The sequence below is a fragment of the Phymastichus coffea genome, unplaced genomic scaffold, assembly GCF_024137745.1.
Source record: "Phymastichus coffea isolate CEN01 unplaced genomic scaffold, Cenicafe_Pcof_1.1 PCOF00058, whole genome shotgun sequence".
In the NCBI taxonomy this organism is placed as follows: Eukaryota; Metazoa; Arthropoda; class Insecta; order Hymenoptera; family Eulophidae; genus Phymastichus; species Phymastichus coffea.
Genome location: NW_026706869.1, coordinates 557,314 through 579,601, shown reverse-complemented (window position 1 = coordinate 579,601; position 22,288 = coordinate 557,314). Strand labels below are relative to the sequence as shown.

The 22,288-nt window shown below is 35.3% G+C and overlaps 3 protein-coding genes across 3 annotated transcripts; 1 reads left to right on the top strand and 2 right to left on the bottom strand.

The window, feature by feature from the left end:
• Positions 1-206: 206 nt before the first annotated feature.
• Positions 207-1,350, bottom strand: LOC131666429 (urokinase-type plasminogen activator-like). The gene is made up of 4 exons (XM_058939088.1): positions 1,296-1,350; positions 888-1,219; positions 510-821; positions 207-422 (listed from the first exon to the last, which is right to left on the bottom strand). Exons 1-4 carry the CDS (start codon positions 1,348-1,350, stop codon positions 207-209), a joined length of 915 nt encoding a protein of 304 aa, XP_058795071.1.
• Positions 1,351-2,798: 1,448 nt separating this feature from the next.
• LOC131666367 (ankyrin-3-like) lies at positions 2,799-4,944 on the bottom strand. Its single transcript, XM_058938988.1, has one exon. The coding sequence runs from the start codon at positions 4,839-4,841 to the stop codon at positions 3,210-3,212; it is 1,632 nt and encodes a 543-aa protein (XP_058794971.1). The 5' UTR covers positions 4,842-4,944; the 3' UTR covers positions 2,799-3,209.
• Positions 4,945-11,135: 6,191 nt separating this feature from the next.
• On the top strand, positions 11,136-12,945 carry LOC131666330 (splicing factor U2AF 50 kDa subunit-like). Its single transcript, XM_058938921.1, has one exon. It carries the CDS (start codon positions 11,362-11,364, stop codon positions 12,721-12,723), a length of 1,362 nt encoding a protein of 453 aa, XP_058794904.1. The 5' UTR covers positions 11,136-11,361; the 3' UTR covers positions 12,724-12,945.
• The last annotated feature ends 9,343 nt before the right edge of the window (positions 12,946-22,288 follow it).

Sequence of the window (22,288 nt, the reverse complement as noted above, 5' to 3'; positions counted from 1 at the left end):
TGTATTCACGATAATTTTGATTATATATACTATTATTGCGTAACAGGACCGTTCTGCCATACGCGGGATCACGCCAAATATCTCGCAAATCGTCACTGCCATTCTCGGCATCAGCCAACTCCCACTAGTACCGGTAACTAGTAGCGCTGTACAGTTTGTGGATGTCGATTTATTTTTTTGGAAAGATGACGCCGACGAGTGCTTTACTAAACTTTACTGCGGTACTTGCCAATAGTAGGATAGCTGATGACGCGGTCCTCGATAACGGGCTTTATAAAGTCGTCAACGAAAGCTGCAACGTTTATGTGTATCTCCGGAGTCTTTCGGCTGTCGTACGTTTCGCGTCCTGTGCCCACTAGGCCTATGATAGTCTCTTGATCGGTGCCTTTGGTACGCATAACAATCGGACTGCCGCTGTCGCCCTGTTGGAGCGCACACAAAAGTGACATCGATCAAACTTTGTTCTCCGAAAGTGTTCTGCTCCTGAAATTCATAAGCCGGATACTCACTCGGCACGTTCCTAATGGAACGCTCGGCAGTTCCAACGTAGCATCGTTCTCGACACTTAGGCAACACAATTGTTTCGTATCTTTGATAGGAATGGCTTTCGTTCCTTTGCATTTGTCACGCGCTATAGGAACGGTAAAAATCTGCTTCAAGCATCCCGCATTTTGCGGATTAGTTTTGTCCTTTGACGGGTCCTCCCCGTAGCCAGCAGTCCAGTATACGCCGCGCTTGTAATCAGATTCCACGCCTTTGTCCTGATCCGGTATTTTCAACTTTTGGAAAGGAATTCGCGATTGGCCGAGGCTACGATCCAACTGTAAGGAACGCATTTTGCACAATTGAGATTTACGAGCGATCCTAACGAGTGGCACTCGGCGTACCTTCAACAGTGCAATGTCAGCGATGATATCTACAAAGTACTTCTTCAAGATGTAAATCTCCACGGCCAGCGCGTACCAGTCGGTCGTCTTGATTTGACGCACGTTATTCACGCCGGGGTAGACCTTCACCAGGCGTTCCTGGTAGTTTTGCTTGGTTTTGAAAAATAATTCGTTATAGGGTCTCGATGTGGAGAAGCAATGGGCGGCGGATATAACGAATTTGTCGCTAACGATGCCTCCGGTACAACTGTACGAATCTAGAGACGACTCGAGTAAGATGGCGACCACATATGGAAACTTTCTGACGTCCACTAACTTGCCATTATTAATCCCTTCGCGTACAAAAACATTGCCCTTTGAATAAGTACCACTAGGGCACGCTGGAATAATAGGTATTCGATTACTTACCGCTAGCCGTATAGAAGAAGCTCAATGCACCCAATACGTGGCACATCGACCACATTTTGCCAACGATTACCGGTATGCCTGAGCTTCCCCCCTAATTTATAATATCATTAATGATAACTGTAAAAGGCAGCAAAATGTGTCGTCTAATTTTATTTGATCGTTAATCGTTGCCTGCCACATGCGACATTGTAGTCTGATAAAAATTTGTGTTCAAAAGATAACGACATACGCGTGGAATGGAAGATACCGGTAGCTGATTCCTTCCAAGTGAATGCACTCTGGCCGACGTGCTTCACTACGAGTGTTTAGATAAAGGCACGACTTCGTTACGTAGCCATGGATAAGTTAATATTTAAGGTTCCTTTAACGTACTCCACTACCAACTTCTTCAGCTTCAATATCGCCAGTTATCAAGTTTATCGTGCTGCCACTTTTCGCTTTTTATTAGTATTGCCAGATTAACCATACATGTCAAGCTTTGCCGAAATTGACCATTCGTAATTAAAATTGTTTTGTAAATTCTCGCATCACCAATTTAGTTGACTATTTCTTTATTAGATCTTTGGCTACATATTTTAAATATCTAATCATTCTAGTTAAATAAGTTGGAAGATCGCCTTTTCAACCATTACAATATTATTGAAAGTTACAAGACAACAATGATTATTGTGAGTTTCCAAGTGGAAGAGCTGTAAATAGTTACATAAAGCTTTATTAGTGGATTGCACGATTGTGGCTGTTTATTGTAATTGCAACATGTTCTACAACATCTACTGAAAAATAGAGCGCGTCAACATTAAAAAGTATCGACAAATGAACCATCTCGTAAAATAGGTATATGTTATGATTGAAGATATTTGTTCTAGAACGTTATAAAGGATGTCATTTGCAGATATCGGACGAGTAAGCTATTCAGTCAGATTTTGCGCTTGAGTCGATTGAGCAATCACTCGTTAAACTTCAATCAGCCAATCAGATTATAAATAAAATGGCTCCACTCGACAATCCATCATTGTTTTATATAGAACAAAATTACTTACATATACAGACATGATATCGCGTAATAATACCCTACATGACTTCCAATTAGATCACAAAAAAGACTTTACTCGGTAGGCAATTACTTTTATTATATAAAAATATGATTATTTTATATGAAGAAAAAATATGACTTTACATGTAAGAGATTGAAAATGCTGTGCTGAAAGAATCGTTAAATGCGAAATCTGTATTTCGTTGCTTCGTAAACCCCAAATTTATTAGGTGAGTAACACCTGTACGTCACTCGAATGCAGCCTAAAAATGGAAAATATTTTAAGCTATATGGGCATGATGGATGATTATCCTTAGTGGAAAAATTTTCTCATTGCTGGATAATAACAACTTCGACGCTGTTGCCCATCGACTTTCGGCCGATGGCACGAAGATCAGTGTTTCCCGCAAAATAAAGAAGGAAGTTAATAGGTTAATAAAAGTTTATATAGGAATTCATAATAATCTCAGTATATGATTTTAATAAAGACAAATATTGCAGCATACGTGATATATTCATTAACATACACTTGATGTACACATTTTAAAATATTGCTGATACCATTAAAATTTTTTTAATTCTCATTTAAACAATTAACTTGTTATTAACTTATGGTACACTTCTTGATAAGTCGCTCTGAAATGAAAACTCATAACTAGATATAATCATAATATCTAACAAATAGTTTTCGAAAATATATTGTAGAATTCAATGGAAAATGAGATAAAAAAAATTACAATATATGTTAAACATCGAAATTCAAACTAAAAAAATCACACAATCGAAATAATCACCCACAAAAGTTGTACAATGAATATATCTTCGTTAATTACATACGAAATACGTACGTACGTAAACCCACAGACAAACATTTAATAAGACTAAGCAAAGAAAAGTAAGTCTTCGAAAGTCAAATAACCGACAATCTCTTGCACAACCAAATGTTCGGGATCACATAACCTCATTATTTGACAAATAAACCAGGCAGCCTGACGTCTTAATTGGTACATCTTCACTACTTTCTTCAAATTGTTCTTTAGCTTTGAAAAATAATATTTCTCTAAAGGATACTCCTCGTACCATTCTCGAAGTTCAGCTTTGTTCTGTAACTTTGCTACGTAACGAACGATATTCTCCGGTTTGTCAACTAGAGCATGAAATAAAGTAATACGTTGAAAAATCTTTCGTTGCTTCATCCATGTCAACTGTGCCTGGCACTTTGTATATAAATAGTTGAATTTCCGATTTGTTTCGAGACGGTTGTGCATATACGGCTTTATTGTTATATCTGCAGCTTCGAGAAGAGCAAGGTGAGCCAGAACGTAATTTATCACCGATGTACCTGCTATATCTAATAAATTTAATCCGTCACTATCTTGAATTTGGATATCAGCACCATATTCCAACAACATCATAATGCATTTGCTACTATCACATGCAAAAATCGGTGTCATTCCCGCGTCATCCGCGAGATTCGGATTAGAACCATTTTCCAGCAAAAACTTGACATTGTTAATTAAATTGGCTCTTACAGCACAATGTAATGCAGTGTAATCTCCACATCCTATAGAATTAACTTCAAAGTCTCTATCTCGCGTTAATTTGATTGCATTCACCTTACGATTGCCAAATAAATGTGGAAGTATATTTCGCCTAAAACGTTGCTTAAAATGTGTGTGAACTTCACAGTCCAACAATAACTTCACTGCTGACTTTTTCCCATGACAAAAGATCTTGATAAAATAAATGGCGAAATCGTGATCAAGCGCGTCAGCGTCCATCAAGTACCTCATTAATTTCTTTAAATATCCAGTATTCAAAGATGGAAAAAGACATTCAACTTCGATTATAATTTCCTGTAAGAACATGTCCTTTCTCACATCATGCCCAAATCCATAATTGATTAGTATCATCAAGTTCGCAACACTGTCCTCGGTTGGATTATTCAAAGTACAACGTATAAGTTTCGTCGATTCTTCTGAACTGATAGTTAACTTACGTTCGAGTAATGTTTTTAAAATCATAGTATCATTGAAGGATAAAGCGTATTTCAACGAACAACCAGCACGTTCGAGCATTATGGCTATCATATCCGGACAGAAATTAAATTTTATGAAAATATCGATGAGTTTTTTGATGATGGATCCTGGTACTTGCTGTCTAACTGCCATTTCTAGTACTGCAACTCCAAATAAGTTTTTGATGAAGATGTCGGCTCCTTCATCCAAGATTAGATTCGCGACTTCGAACTGCTTGTTATTTATGGCTATCATCAATGGTGTCATTCCGGATGGATCCAAGACGTTGAGAAAATGACGATAGCGAAACAAACATTTCAATAATTCTATGTTACCATACTTGGCTGCTAAGTGGACAATCGTGTTTCCACAACTGTCAACTAATAGGCAGTTATTGTCGGTAGTTTTGGCGTTGAGTGTCACCGTGAGCAGATATAATTCATCGTTTTTTCTCTGGCGAACGAGTTTTCGCAATCTGCTGTGTCTTTTTCTCATTTCCGCAAGTGTAAGAAGCACGCGCGGAAAATCGAAGAATACGATAGATAAGGTTTCTACCAAATAATACTGCGTGATGCACTAGAGTACCATTTAGGACCGAGCTTCTCTGCACACTGAACTGATGTTTTAAATCCGATGCTAAAGCGGGTCTGATCTGCTAAACATTAGTCTGATCGTGTTCATATAATCCTTCACCTACTTAATCTTTTTATCTTATTATACAATACCGGATTAAGGTCTTATAATTATATGTTCGCTGCTACTTGAATTTCTTCGTCAACTGTTGAAGTTATTTTTGTAGTATTTATTAAGGGAAGATAATGGCATGTTAAATGATACCTTGAGGCCAAAGTTATATTTATATGTTCAATTCAATTTTTTATTGAAGCCTTCATAGCATAAATTAAGTGAACTGATCATGTTTTTAATTAAAAGAAAAATTTCTATTGATAATGTGCACTGTTTTAAAACGATTGTACCATTAATTGTTTATAATATTAACGCATGCACATAAACAAAATCATTGAGTCAAGATAATACATAAATATAATATAATCGAGTAACATCAAAGAAGGGGAATCGCGAGAAGCTCCGCCTCGTGAGCTCAAATTACTGAAGTAATCAATAGCAGTAACCAACGGCAATCTATCATGATGTCACCGCTAAGATGGCGTTATAAAAGCGTTCATCGGTGTATTAGATGTTACATTATCGATATAAAAATTTTATTTACATAGAATTTTTCGTCACTTCTCTGTGTATTGCAATTGAAATATCCGAATATCAATTGTTTTATTGAAATAATTGATAATTATTTGGTAACTCTCAAATACATTCTGCAAAAAAAAAACTTTAAGTTTCTACAAATTGCATGTGAACATCAGAAAACAAAGATTTTTAAGCGTTAATGGCTTGAAATAATTTAACGTAGAATTTTCGGAAACCATCATTGTATTTATATTTAATATTTCATATGAAAATTAATTTTTAAAATAACTCTCCTAAATTACTCAGTCTATATTTTTTTTTCTTTGCGCATGATTTAGAGAAGAAATCATCGAAGTGATTTTCATGTCTATGATCTCATTTTATTCGTTATATAATTCTCTGTCACTTTTTTCTTAGATTCGCGTAATATTTATTATGAACCTTTTACATGCCAACTTTGAGATTCTAGTGGGACAAACGTATGAATAATTGATGTTGTTTAAAATACACTGCATCCTTCGGTATATTCGTTGATGAATAAAACTCAAATTTGTACCCTATTTTCACAAAAACCGATAAATTTTTACTCATTTCAAAACGTATCGGAAAAATTATTCCTATTTAAGATTCGAATTTTACGGGTTTAATATTGTGATAATTAGTTCCCATTGCCAGCATACTTTTTAATTTGCAATGCACAAAAAATAAAAATGTATTTTCCTACATTTTATTCTATTGACTTTTTCTATTTTCTAAACAAATTTAAAGATAATATATAATGAGTTTAGTATCACAAATAATTATAAAATTATTGATTTGTAATGATAATTTCAAATATAGCTTCTTGTATTCCTAATAAACAATTTATTAACGGCATGTTTTCATTCTTACAGATTATTATTCATACTAATTATTCATAAATTGAATTAATTATTGAAATATAAATCTCACAATTCTAGATATATAATACAGCTATTTCAAAGTATACGAAAATTCCAAAATTTCGCGCTCTTTTTTTCCATCCACCAATCACAATGTTGGATGTCGGCGACTCATCATTTTTTTTAATTAAAAAATAAAAAATTAAAATTAAAATTAAAAATTAAAAATTGAAAAAAAAAATTGGAGAGAGATAGGAGACTATAGTGTTATTAAAATTACATGCAATCTGAAAATTGTTCATGAACTATTCGATGGTATTTAATGAACTGTATTTTCATTGTTAATATCAATGAATTATAATAACAATATTAATACGATGAATTTTAACAAAAAAATATAAACGAACAAATACGAACTTACATACACACACATGTTGTTAATTTTTAATTCATGGCTATTATCAGCAAATATATAGTTCATTGAATGTGATAGAATAATTGAACAGATTTCAGATGATGTTGAAAATTAGTAAGTATCGTACCAGTCATCAGTAGCAAAGAGATAAAGTATCTCGATTTCGTGATTGAATAAAGGAATCCAAGCTGTGCCAAAGCCGCGTACAGGCAAGCGTTGTATGAAACGTGTACGGTCAGTTAGGCATCATTTTTGGGAGTCAAAGGGTCAACAAATTTGACTGCGCTCTTCATCTTGCCAAGCGATGGGCTGGACGAAGGCGCGTACCTGAAGCGATTGCGTCAACGCGTGCTCAGTCAATGGCCTGCTGTGGGCGAGAAAACGAAGCCGAGGGATCTCATGACAGATGCCGCTCGTTAAACTGAGAAGCACACGTGTGGTACGTTTACACTTATAACTGAGAAGGCGGTCAAATGCTACTAGATGATACGGATCCATGGAGGAAAAAACTTGTTTGATTATCACAAAACCAATGTTTAATTATCGAATGTGTGAAGTGCTCCATAGATCAATACGCACGATTATGTAATGGTACTTTGTATATGAGATCGTATTTTTTTCCTTATTTGTTGTAAGATAAAGGTAACATAAAATAAATAGAAAAATAATCGTTTTATTATTAAAAATTATTTTTTCTTGATCTATAATTGCAATAAAATTATTTCGTATTAGGAGCCTTAATAAAGTTAGCATCATATTTTTTTTAATTTCAATCGCCTTAATTCAGAAGAACGAAGGTAAGTCTACCTTAAACATATTTATGACAGAGCAAATTAGTATGTCTTATCAAGTTTGTTCATTTCTTGTAATGTCGTTATTTTCCAAAATATCTTTCAAATCTATCAAAATAAATCGGTAACCTTTAAAATATATATGAGCATATTTTATCAAGTTCATTTGTCGTTCGTAGTGCCGTCGTTTCCAAAAATCTCTTTCAAATTTAAGTAAATTTACTTAATGTTAAGCAAATATTAAATCTATTTTTAAATCTATTTTCACACATTTGAAAGAAGTTCTTAGAATCAATGGCACTACGAGCAACGAACGAACTTGATAAGATATGCTAATTGATTGACGAAAGTCAATCGTGTCTCGTTCGATTCATCTGAGCAAATATATTCTTCCATTGATTTTGCAAACTGCTCTATTATTCAGGTTTGTCACTACTACTGGTTGATCTGCTATACGAATTCCGGTTCGTCTATATTTTTAATAGTATTCTAATTTTTTTTTCTGACATTTTCTATAATTTTTTGTGATCTAAAAATTTGTAATTGTTATCCTAAACTACTTTCTTATATTGAAAATAAGTGGATGGTGATCAGTGATAGATTTTGTTACTTTATAGGGCTTATTTATAATATCAGTTTTAACGAAAATATTATCAACGCGTGTTTTTTTATAAAAAATTTTTTTTATTGTAGTTATATTTCTATATACACTTGGATTTTCAGTTTAACGAAATTTATTACTTTAATATAACAGCCGATCATATTTAAGAAGTCAATTCTTTTATATTTTATACTATTAGTTGATGTTGCTATTAAAGTACATTACCGCACCATCTGTTTTATTTATGTCACCGTCCATCATTTTCATCAGTTTCCAAGATTTTGAGCAAACAATACTTTTGTTTTTCAAAATCTAACATTCGAAAAGCAAAAATGCTTCCGTCAAAAATTATTCCCGCGATATCATAAATCTCTTAATTTTCATTTCAGTTATTGACGTATCTAAATATAGAATTTTAGAGTATAATCAAACTCGGATATTTGATACAACTATCGCTTCCTATGTTTGAGAAAACATGAACCTGCCTTACAACGAAAACATACGTACGTATCTATCAATTCGGCAAAGGTAAGTCTATTTCGGCTTGACAGAATGCCGACAATATCCTGCATTTAAACGTTATTTATTTTTTAGAATGAGAACTTACCAAAGCTCATCTACAATTTCCACAAAAATTGAATGATTGTTCTTATAATTGTGTAGAAATCACAGTAAGTAAACTACGATCCTTTTACGTTATTTCTTTTGCAAAGTCGATGAAAAAATTGTGCTGTATGAAATGAGACAACATACGATGAAAAAGTTGTGAAATTGTATAAGGAAGCCTAAAAAATTTTTAACGCCTAATTCAAATGACAATCTGACATCTCGTATAGATAGATTCACTTTGATAGTATTTAGAATCATCTGATTGTGCCATTTGTTTATTAGTCAAAAGCCTATTCGTCGTTTTTAGATGGGTTACCAGTTCATTAAAAATTTATTGAAAAGCATATAATTGTTAAATGATTATTAAGAACAAACATGGCGATCGAGCGAAGACGCTTGCAGACGCTGACATTTACATAGCTTCGACAGCTCACAATAGATTTGACTTTTGTAGTGTCCAGAATCACATCTCCACGTGTGAGTAAGTTAACGTGGCATGAGAAAAAACTTAAAAAAACAATTGAACTCCCGATCACCTTTACAGTCTCATTCACGCTTTCAAAGTCGCATTGATATGCATTCCACAGGCTGTGGATTCATTCTCATCGCGGAGGATCGTTTGATATAACTATAGTTCTTGATCGGCAGATCCTAGTCGCCTATACATGTTCAAAGTGAATGCTGATAGTGCTCGTTATTGAACGACCGTTCTTCGGAATCTGTCGAAAGAAAGATATCAGTTGCACATTGTGGAATCTTATGGACAGTTGGAAATGAACCGAATGAATATTATTTTTAAATTGCATTTAAGAGATGCATTACTGAAATGATTTGGCATGCCAGTATTCATTGGTTGTAGACTGTGAGTGATGAGGAAACCAAAGGTAGTTACTTAAATTTTACACAACTTTAAATCTAAGAAAACTGTCCATCATTCCGATAAATTTCTGACTTAATCAACGTTTCGATCGAAATCAATCGGTCAAGTCAGGCTATGGAAAAATGCAATTGTCAAATCGTAAACCAATTTATATTGACACCTGCTGATCGAGTCGACTGTCCAATTATTGTCTACGTAATGATGCGTTATGCTGTATTATTATTATATATCTTGATATTTTATTTATATCTTCAAACATCTAGGGCTTGCCACTGGAAAAATAATGGTAATGTTCATATACTGGCAGTGCTTCATCATATCAATTTAACTGTTTGCTGTTGATGCAAATAAAAGTTTTTTTGTACTTTATAAAAAGCTTGAATATTTTTGTTATTCAATATAACTAAGTATTCATAAATACGAAGTGTCATTAATTTTTTGTGAATATACAAGACTATATATTTTCATTTTTCTGAAATAAACATATTCTTAAATTACGTAATAACAACTGAATAGATATTCTAGAAACGTTAAAGTTAATCATTATTATATTTAAATTGGATTAGAAATCCGGGCGTATCACTGAAGATTATAAAAATATAGTTACATGATGACTGTATTTCAGATAAAGTAATCATAATAGCTTTTGTTTTATGTCATTAACATGTAATTCTTTAGAATAGTACGACCACAGATAAATGATTTATTTCCAGTTCACAAAGTTTAAAAAACTAGGTCAATTCAAGATATTTCACCTTTAATTACACGTACTTATCCTCCTTGAAACAGTCATTGAGTATCTAAATTTCATCGCATTAATTGTTATTAATCTCCGACAGTGCGAGTTCGTACGGCTAAGTGTGAAAAACATACTTTTTCTATAAAAAAAATTCAAAGTCTAACGTTGAAATAGCTTTGTAAATATAATTAGTAAATAAATAAACAGTCATCATAAATTGTCCAAAAAATATGTTTCCAATAAAAATTATCTTCATTATATAAATCATTCATTGTCAGCAATTTTGGTAAAGCAAACATTTCGAAAGAAGGTTTTTGTATTTTAGGTTGAAATTGTAAAGATTCTGTAATTGACCCTTCGTATTAACATCCTTTTAATATTTATGTGTGTGAATATTATTTACGAATTCAAAAAATTATATATTTAATTGTTCTCAAGCTGCAGAAAACTAAATCGGAACTTAAAATAAAAGAATAATTTTTCCCGGCGTGAGCTTCGAACCCTATAAATCATAATACAGGAAATAATAAATTAAGCGTTTTTGAATATCGCGCGTAAGGGCAATGATTTGGGCTTGTTCCGGCTAGTGTCGCTACTGTGCGGAATTATACGACGCCAGCGGCAGCTGGCCTGCGCGCCACGGCAGCGGCCAGCGGTTAACCAACCGCCAAGCAGACGAAAACTTTGTATACATTGCGTGCTTAGCCTCTTAGTATAGTCTATAGTGCCTCGATGCATGCCGCCATGCGTTGTATACAGCGTGGTTGGCGTCCTGTTCTAGTGCGATTTGTCTAACATTTACTCTCTCGCCGACTCTCCACGCTGCCAGTTCATCAATATCGTGCATCGGTTGCGCGTGGGAAGTAATAATTTATAGTTTTTTCGTTGTAAAAATGGACGAACGTGCCAAAGTTGATCGTCAAGATAGAGATAAAGAGCGAGACCGCAGTGACAGAGGTAAGGACAGAAAAAGTGACAGAGACAGAGGCAAAGAGGGGGAGCGAGATCATGGGAACAGAGACAAGGATAAGAAACGCAGATCGCGCAGCAAAGAACCAAGACGTCGTTCCAGATCTAGGAACAGAAGTAGAAGGTCGAGAGATCGCAAGAGAAGCGCTTCGCCACGTGATAAGAAAAGTGGCGGCGGCACCAAACGAAGAAAGCCATCGCTCTATTGGGATGTCGCTCCGCCGGGATTTGAGCACATCACCCCGATACAGTACAAGGCCATGCAGACAGCCGGTCAAATTCCAATTAATCCTATGCCTGATATACCGCAAGCTGCTGTACCCGTTGTCGGTAGTACGATCACCCGACAAGCTCGACGAATTTACATTGGCAACTTACCTTTCGGTGTTACGGAGAAAGAGATGATGGAGTTTTTCAATCAAAAAATGCACCTTTCCGGTTTGGCTCAAGCTGATGGGAATCCAGTCCTTTCGTGTCAGATTAATCTCGATAAGAATTTTGCATTTCTAGAATTTCGTTCTATCGACGAAACTACTCAGGCGATGACGTTTGATAATATCGAGTTCAAGGGTCAAATTTTGAAAGTCCGCCGCCCTCACGATTATCAGCCAATGCCCGGGATGGGCGACACTGGTGGCTCGAGCGTTCCAGATTCACCTCATAAAATTTACATCGGTGGTTTGCCTATTTACTTGGGAGAGGATCAAGTGAAGGAGTTGCTCATGGCCTTTGGGCCACTACGTTCCTTCAACTTGGTGATGGACTCGGCGACCGGTTTATCCAAGGGCTTCGCATTCTGTGAGTATATGGACGTGTCAGTAACAGACATGGCAATCGACGGGCTTCGAGATATTCAACTGGGCGACCGGAAAATCATCATACAGAGGGCAAGTGTTGGTGCTAAAAATGCTCTGGCAGGCACTCAAGCACCGGTGCAAATCCAAGTGCCTGGATTGTCTGCTGTTGGCGCTGCTGGACCGGCTACGGAAATATTATGTTTGTTGAATATGGTTACACCCGACGAATTGATGGAGGAAGAAGAATACGAAGATATCTTGGAGGATATTAAAGAGGAATGCAACAAATATGGTGTGGTTCGTTCGCTTGAAATTCCGAGACCTATTGAAGGGGTCGAAGTTCCTGGATGTGGAAAAGTATTTGTCGAGTTCAATAGTGTGCTGGACTGTCAAAAAGCGCAACAGGTTCTTAGTGGACGGAAGTTCAGTAACCGTGTTGTAGTAACGTCATACTACGATCCTGACAAGTATCATAGAAGAGAATTTTAATACTAATTACCTTTTTTATTAATTCACATATTCTAATACATGGACAATTTTTCAATAATTTTATTGTTATTTGACTTTCAAACAGTACGATTATCACCTATGCTTTGTGTATATATGACATCAATCGATTTCCAAATAATTTGTGTACAAATTATAACGATGTTCATTTTTGTTTGTGAAAATAAACTTTTTAATTAATTTTTTAATAAAGGAATTTTTTAAATCGCCTAAACATTTTTTATTGTGTATTTACCTTAATGTCTCCTTTCCTTTGAAATTATAACTATATATATATTCTACTAACTATATCGTAAATATTCAGTCGCATTAATTATTAAATTTTATAGTGTCCCAATTCAAATTTTTATAAATAGTTTATTGAGTATGTAATGTAATAATAGCAAACATTATGTTTCCAATTTTAATTTTCGCGGACTAAATCCTTGTATAATCAAGGGATTAATGTTTTTTAAGGTAAAATTTTTTATTCACGAAAATCTAAATTAAATCAAAATTATTTTTGGATATTTTAAAAAACATACAGTGATAGGATAGACCTTGTCCAGATATCAATTTTTACATGATTTTATAAAAAAATCTCTACGCACGAAAGATAAAATAGTATTTATTTTCGTGAAAGAAATTAATACATAAGAAATATTTTTCTGGTAAATACAAAAAATAATTAGTTGACAATGTATAACATTTTTTTGATTTGCCGATAGATTTTCAATTATTTCTGATGTCGCATTTCAACGTTTTGATGATCAATTTCCAGCTTCCACAGGAAATTGTGCTAAATGTAGCATGTCATTAATTTTGTTAAAAAGTACATTGTAAATATTATTGACAATGTCGTCTTTTACAAAATTATTCATATGTATAGTTTTACATTTAGGATTATTTCTTAAAAAGCTGAGAACCGATCAGCGAAACACTGAAATGGAAATTAGATGTTGATATTTATTCTGATCAAAGGTTGACCTTTACGTTTGTTTTTTAAAATGCTTTATTATTTAAACTGTGGAGAGTGAAGAATATCTTATAGTATATTGTAGAATTAGCCTTTTATGGGAATATATTTAAATTTACTTTTTCAAGAGTTATATATACATTTGATAACAGGGTTATAATTATTACAAATAAAAATAGTAAAATAACACTCAATTTTGCCAATATTTAACATTTTTCATCTTTTGAATAGAATAACTTTTATTTGAACCTCGTTGAAGAGCTTAAACTTATGATTCATACGCTGGTATTTATTCCTGAAAATACCGCCTATAATCAGTGGATTTTCCAAAAACATACACTACACGTACCAAACAAGCTTCTTCATTCCGGTTTAGACCGGATTCACCAGGGAAAAATCGTTGAGAGATGAAGTAGGAGAGATACAACTGCCTAACTTACGAATTAAGTGTATTCTCTATCCACTAAACAGCACACTATAATCTCAAAGATATTCAAGCTGATAATTAAAAAAAATCAAATTCTCGTTGCACGTTTTTATTCTAGTCCATTGATAATTTTTCAAAGCTATCAAAAAAGTATTTGTTACAATTGTTGTTCTGCCTCCTCATGACTTTTGGTGCCGCCAGCCTAGTCTCTCAACCAGGATCTCAGCCAAGACCCCAGCCAGCCTCAGCACCTCAGCCAGGTTGCTTTACTTGCTCCTATCTTACACCTCACCATCGGGCTACACTGTTTGGGCTGTTCCTGCTCTATAGCGATTGCTCAGTAATCGCGTCGACGATTATGTAAGCCCGCCGTCAATTTAGCACGCAGAGTCGATCGAAATCTCTCATCTTCACCATCGTCGCAATCATCGCCACCGTCGTCACTTACTTAATAGATTTTATTCTGCGCGTTGTTATTGTCCACCCGATTTTTATCCCACTTTGAGTTTTATCGCAACATGCAGATATACAGATACGCGCACACACGCGATATCGTCATTGTCCAATTTTCATGATAATTATTTTAATAAAATTGCTTCAGAGCTGATTCTCATCGCAAATATTTTCTACATTTTTTATCAAACCTATATCCTTCACAATTTGTAATTTTTTTGATGGTACAACTAGATTTAATAAAAAATAAGATTCTCAAGTGTATAGCTAATGACAAAACTTTTTCAGTCGAACAATAGATTCTGTAAGAAGGGTCAAAATTTATATTAGAGAATACACGTTTATCGGGACAAATTAATGTAGCAATTATACGTTCGTTATTCACGTTTGATACATTCAAATACATAATTTTTGGATACAGCCGTTCAACGGATCTTACAAATCATGTTTAAAAAATTCAAACTAACAGTTTACGATTATGATGGCGATGAATTTCGCAAGATAAGCACAATTTATTGTAATAACTCTAATATATAATTTTTAAAACGGGTAAACCGAAGTGAATCCTACTCCTCTCCAAAAAATAAATGTTTTGAAGTTCCATATTTTAGCCGACAATTTTTTTCAATAAGTGATTTGTTCTCGTGGGCATATCTCTGCACCGACATTTTCAGTAATAATTTCATTTACTAATGATAAATATTATTATGTTAGTATGTGGATGCAAATCGGACATTAAATGTATTCTTAATTGTGTTGAATGGAGCTTCATTTGCCTTGGATTTGATTAAAACAGACTCAGAGATACATGTGAAAAAAATTGACCAATTTCATACAAAATATTATACCTTAATAGTATAAAGTAGTTAATAAACCTCGAAATAAATGATATAGATGTAAAGTTGAATTTAATGTATTCGTTTCTACTTACTATTTTGTTTTGTCGGTCGCGTGTTTGACCTTTAACTACATCGTATAACAACCCACTGAATATGTTTGTCAAAAGCCCTTCAAAAGTATGTACTATAAGGTTTGACGGGTTTGTCGAAAAAACTAAACAAGTTGATTTTGCAATGAAGATCAGCTTTGAAGCAATTTTATTAATGTTATCATTCTGATGTTTGTCGCATGAAGATGAGACAATGGACGACTTTCAGTATTTGCGATAAGACTTGAAATGTGGGGTGGGGGATGATGAAAACCGGACGGAGAAGGACGAGGCGCGGAATATGAGTCCAACAAGCAGACGAGCAGTCGATCAGTGAGAGACAGCTGATGGTGACAGTCGTCGACGATGCGGCCTAGGTCTGTTGGGCTTACGAAGTCCTCGACGCGGACGGTGACTGACCGATCAACTAGAGCGGGAGCTTGCGGTTAACGGAGCAGCTTAGAGGATATAGCTGGACCTGTAGTACGGCCATGAGCTGTACGAGCTGTAGACTGGCGAATAGGCGGCGTTGTAAGTGAGCGCTGGAGCGACGTAGCCGTACGTGGCGTAGAGGCCTGGCTTTGCTGCCGGGGCCGGGGCCGGCTGGGGTCCTGGCTGTGGGGCCGGATTGGCGGCGGCGAAGGCCACGAGCAGGCAGAACAACAACTGCAACAAATGGCGGGCTCGTAGCTGTTGGAAATGAAAGCGAATGTAGCCAGAGCTTTTGTGGCTTACCAGCTTGAACATGTTTGTTTGAGGTTGCGTTGGGCGGTCTAGTCGGCAGAGGACTATGCTCGCCGTGCTCCACCTGGCCCTTTATATACCCGAATCGCGACGGCACGGGCGGCCGGCCTGCGTGTCCCTGTGCCCCTTCTACTGCGCGCCTCTCGTGGCGCCAGATTTTTCTGCCGGCAGATCCGGTCTTCTTCGCGCGCCGCGGTTTTTCCTTTTGGTCGGGGTGTGCGTCCGCCTGCTCAATAACCTCATGAGAGACAAGAGCCGCGAGACTTGCAAGGTTTCCACTCGGTGGTACCAGTTCGAGGCAGGAGCTTGCGCGCCGCGCTGCTTTGTCTACAGCCTTGAGTCGCGCTTCGTTTCATGTAAATTGAGCCGCTTTTCATCACAAAGGATACCTCTAGAATTCAATTGATCGCTTTCGACAATTTTTTGCACATCTTTCTCGGCAACGCCTGAGAATGCAAAGCAGTTTCTACTGTTTCGAACTGTTTGCACTCGTTTGGCATCGGTTCAGTCACTACACTCGATTATCGTCACGTTGTCAACAATAGTTTATAATTTTTCTCCTAATAATATGCTGATAAATATTATTATATAAAAAACCGATGCTGATATAATTTGGCCATCTTAACAGGTATTTTTTATACGTCCAACTTGTAGTGCTGTTTCGCTGAAAAATTACTCTACAAAGAATAGTCGAGTTATTGAAAATACGTTACAAGCTGGGGACCACCAAGCTTATCAGCTCAAAACTATTTACCACGTATCATTTATTACATGTACTTAACTACATGAATGTACAATTAGGACAATTAGGATCATTGAGAATTAGTGACCTTGAGGCAATCCCAATTTCTTGCAAAACGATTCGCCTATTCTTTTTCGTATGCAAGTATCCATTTTTCTATCGGCCAAAGTGATTTTACAGCGGTAATCCAACGTCGATTACGATTCCCGTGTTTATCCTATTGATTCTAATGACATTTAATCTTACAACCAAGGGCTGAATATATATGGCCTGCGAACATTTAAAAAATTAAACAAAAGAAAATTGTTGGTGACAGGTGCTTAGCACGTGCCAAATCCTTCGCGAATTCATCAACGCCATTATACTTTGCATGTTAAGTATAGTCTGTCTACGTTATAATAGCCAATGATTATTAACGCGAGAAAAAGTCTTGCCAATGTTTGCGAAATGACAGCGAACGAAATAAAGAGCGAATAAAAAGCGAGGCTTGCTTTGGAGATGACCGGAAAGCGAAGATTGATGGGTATATAGCGAGGGATATAAATGGATGGCTCGCGGACAATATATAATGATAAGAAAACGACCTCCCCTCTTGCAAAAGCGCATATATCCAGTTGGACGTGTTTTGCGCTTCGACGCGGGTATAAGGAAAGGAGGCCTAAAAGAGTACGGTAAAAATGCGCGATGAAGAAGAAAATGCTGCTGGTTATCCTTGGCGCACGCATACGTGAAGGGCGATCTCGTGAGAAAGAGATAAAGGCTGCGAGAGGAGGCTGGTACGGCTGGTACTCGCGCTGCAACTTCCCTTCTTCTTATTTTTCATTCGTTCATTTTAACTTTAGTACACCCTATAAATAAACTCCATTTTTGTGTTTTTAGATGCATCGACTTAACAATTTTTTTATGAAGCTAAAGCAATTACGTCGCTTGTAATATCTCTACTCTGATTCATTGATTATTAGGCTTGTAAATATCGGTTTTTCTTTGTTTCTGCCTTCAATTACAGCAAGCTGAATGCTTTTATCATGAAAAGTTATCCAGTTTGACCAACTTTGTGCTCTGGGTTACGTTCGCGTACTCCTGTATAGAATATGGATTGATAAATTATCATATCATAGCAACTTATAAAGGAAAAGTATTTTGTGCGCGGAAAATCTCTTAGATTGCGAGGCATTTAATTTTGACCTATTTTTTGTAGACGAATGGCTGCACTTAAATCAAATTCCAATTGACTGAATAACAGAAGAAAATGTCATATTTAACAATTTGGCTAAAGATTTTGTGGCTCCATGACATCTATGAAAAAACTCAATTGAAATGAATCATAAAAATCATTGTCACATACTCAGATTGAACATTTTTCAATAAAAAATGATTGGCTTTACAAGATTGACTTATGAATGAACAATGGTCCCATCGCTTTCAATTTTTAATCTACGAAAACGCAAATTAACGAAACGTTAAACTTTTATGCAAAGCGCAGTGATTTATAAAAATTGAAAAACAATATAGACTCTCTTCCATTTAGTTCATTCGTTAAGTTCACTCATTTTTTAAATATTGCTGGACTTTGTCGATTTTTTAAATTTTGAAGTAAAATATTGTGCTAATCAAAGGTATAAAACATTCTGGTCGCATGGAATTTCAACAATTTATAGCATGAACGATTTTTCTTTAAGTATAATTTGAAAATATCATTGCAAAAATTGAGCGTGATGGGTCTCATAATTTATTCAAGAAGCGACGAGAGATGCTGGAAGGGGGTACAGCTGCCTATACGGCGCAGTCGGGTATATAAAGGGGCAGCAAGATCACAGTCAGCATAGTTTTCTGCCGATCAGACAGTACACTATAACCTCAAACATAATGTTCAAACTGGTACGTTAGACGACAAGCGTTAAGTGGATTTTTTATTGCAGAGGATTGATAATTGTTCGTTGCAGTTGTTGTTCTGCCTTCTTGTGGCATTCGCTGCTGCCAACCCAGCTCCCCAGCCTGGACCGCAGCCAGCCCCAGCACCAGCACCTAGGCCGGGCTACTACGCTTCCTCGTACGGCTACATCGCACCAGCGGTCGCTTACAATCCCTACGCACCACTCACCTACACCTGGCCATCCGCCGGCTACATTCTCTAAACTACTGGACTGGTCGCAAGCTCTCGCTTTAGTTGATTAATCAGCCGAGCGTTGGCGACTATTTGAGCCCGGTCATTTTGGCATGCATTGTCGAAAACTGTCATTTCCTCGTCATCATCATCACTCATTTTTCATCCCATTTGGAGTCTGATTGCAACACACCACCGCCATTGTTTCATTAAATGAGACAATTATAAAAATGACAATCACAATAAAATTGCTTCAAAGCTGACCTTCATTGCAAACCATCATTGTTCATTTTTTTTAACAAACCTGTTTCCATCAGATACCCTTTTGAGACACTGTCTAATAATGTTCGTCAATAACAGACTATAAGTGGCAAATAGTGTATAAAAATAATTAGCTCTAACGTTGACATTTATGATCTACAATTTTACAACATGTTACATTACGTATCTGTCATGACAATAAAAATTCTAAAATTAAAAAAAAATCTGATTACTCGAGAAATGACAACAATGATTTTGGAAAAATCATTTATCGCGTTCTAGTATCTTATAATATCTTTAGTCACCTTAAGATAGTTTAGGCACGTTAAAGAAGAAGTACCGACGATACAAAAGGTGAATATTCATTTTAATATTGGTTCGTTAATAGTTACTTGCTAATAAAATGTTACTAGAAGACTCGACTGGATTTAAAACGAAGCGAGAATTCAATTAAAACTAGGACAGTGTGCTCAATGGAACCTCTGTGTTAACTCATGTAATCTATATCTAAACTTTAACCATTTTACTTATTGTCTGATTATGTATGACAGATTGTAAATAATCTAGGAGTAATAAAAGAAAAACAACATTTTAAGAAATTTGCTATACAATTGTTGTCGCTTATCAATCAAACAAAATCTTAGTTAACCAATTAATGATTGTTATATAAAATTGGTTGTTTGAAACTTGAATTTGATTACTTTGCTTTAAGGAAATAAATATTCATATGAAAGAGCTAACAAAAAATTTTTTTTCCAATTTTGAGGTAGTGTAATTTGTCTTATATCTGAAATTTAATAATTTTTTTATTGGACGACCTCGATGATGAGTATGAATCACACCCCATCCACTACACTAATAAAACAATTTCTTTCCAATTTTCAGGTAGTGTAGCTTGCGTTATATCTGAAATTTAATAATTTTTTTATTCGACGACCTCGATGGTAAGTATGAATCACGCCCCATCTACTACACTGTTGATCGTAAGTAGCCATGTATCCTACATTGGCTTGTATAGTAGACGTTAAAACAGAGTGGGAAACAAATGTGAAGGAAGATTATTCGTTCTAGTAAAACTTAGATTAGATGAGAATGAATTAATACTCTAAAAGTCTATACATTGAAACCACAATAATCTACAAATTATTTTTAGAGGGCCGAAAGATTTGCAAAACCTTTACGAATAAGTCTCAAAATATTCGGATTCTTTGGGAAATCATTTAATTTCAATTAAGCATAGTGAACTGAAAATCATCACTTTTTCAACTTTTTAAAAATCCTAAAAAAATCCACTATACAAAAGGTTTAGACATCTCGGACACACGTAATTATTAGAATATGATTTAAATACACATAGATGATACAAAAAATTGATAGCCAAAAATTGATGCTTTTGTTCAGACTATGCCGATATTTTATTAGCACAGTGAGAAAAATCTATAATTTTTCGATGCATAACAGTACCTATGTTACATTCAAACTATTTTGACACAATATTACGTATGCATGCAGCATAATGGTCTTATAGCATACTGAAGTTCAGACAAACAGTTCTCTCGATTTTTCGAATAGTTTTATCAGTTGGAATCAATTAATAGACTGAAAATGAAAACTTATTATATATATATCTTATATAATGTTCCGCCAACGCTGGAATTAAGAACCTATAAGACATTAACAAAAATAAATTAAACGAGAGCAAAATTTCTACGGACCTCCGTGAACTTTGACTGGCATCTCTCGACCTAAAGCATGCCTATACGCTTTGAGAATGATAGTATAGAGATTCCGCTATTATTCAGTATATCAATGAAACCACAACATTTCATAATACGATGTTTTAGCAACTTTACTACTGCGACCTTCGAACTAAACAACAAGCTGAATCGATGCAAAAATTCAGCAGTGTCACTTTGCGATTTCGTTACGGTTGAACAGTCAATGAATCTGTCATCTAGCCATATTTATATGTAAAATACTCACCTACTGTGAGACCGAAAAATATCCTCCGCAATATATCAAAATTTAATCAAGTGTGTTCTACCGATTTTAATACCGAAACTATTTGGTTTGATCAATATAGTTGTTAAAACTCGTTTTGACGTAATAGCCGTCATTGATATTAAATTGGATATATTCACCGTCGATCTCTCAATGGATATTATCTGTTAGCATCAACTATTTCGTTAGTGAATTTATGTATTAGTATTTGAACCGCATAATTTAAAAAATTTTTTTTTAGCATTTAGCTCGGCAATATTTCTCTTGCAGATCTCAATCAAAAAGTAGACTATTTTTTTACTCGTCTCAACGTTTCTATTCCCAATAAAATAAAACAATCTCTACCTTAAGATGAAGATTCAGCTGGTATAGTTTTGGTGAAAAATTTAATGGATCATTTCGATGGATACGAGCCTGTCGCCTTGGAAAGGAATTTCGATGTTGGTGGTCTCTACATTGACCTGACAGTAGTATACTACTGTTGACAAACATGGACTTCCATAGCGCACAGTATAGTGTTTCAAGTACATCCGGTACAACCAAATGAATCTTAAAAAACATGTTTTGGCATGACAGTGAAAATATATTTTGGCATTATGATAAGAAATAATATTTTTTTTAATTACGTTGTGCCTAGATTATTGAATTATAGATGGAGAACCGAGTAGTTGCGTAAATCACGAAACTGTTATAGATTACATCAAATTTTTCCGATCATTGTAATCTTCGAGTATGAATAACAGACTAACATGTATATACATCCAATTGAAAAGTGCGTTTTTTCTAGTCTGCTGTTTTTTACTATTCGACACAAACGTCGAGAGTAACAGACGTGTCTAACTAGCCAAACCAACACCATCCATCTCGGGATGTAGAAACGCTATATCATTCACATTTATATTTATTTAATCCAAATATGTAAATGCAATTCT

Bases quoted from the DNA above. Each gene is read 5' to 3' on its own strand.
- LOC131666330 (XM_058938921.1), top strand. From the start codon at position 11,362: ATGGACGAACGTGCCAAAGTTGATCGTCAAGATAGAGATAAAGAGCGA.
- LOC131666367 (XM_058938988.1), bottom strand. From the start codon at position 4,841: ATGAGAAAAAGACACAGCAGATTGCGAAAACTCGTTCGCCAGAGAAAA.
- LOC131666429 (XM_058939088.1), bottom strand. From the start codon at position 1,350: ATGTGGTCGATGTGCCACGTATTGGGTGCATTGAGCTTCTTCTATACG. The intron at 1,220-1,295 runs GTAAGTAATCGA...TTGTACGCGAAG, and splicing joins CTTCTTCTATACGGCTAGCG to GGATTAATAATGGCAAGTTA. The intron at 423-509 runs GTGAGTATCCGG...GCGCTCCAACAG, and splicing joins TTCCATTAGGAACGTGCCGA to GGCGACAGCGGCAGTCCGAT.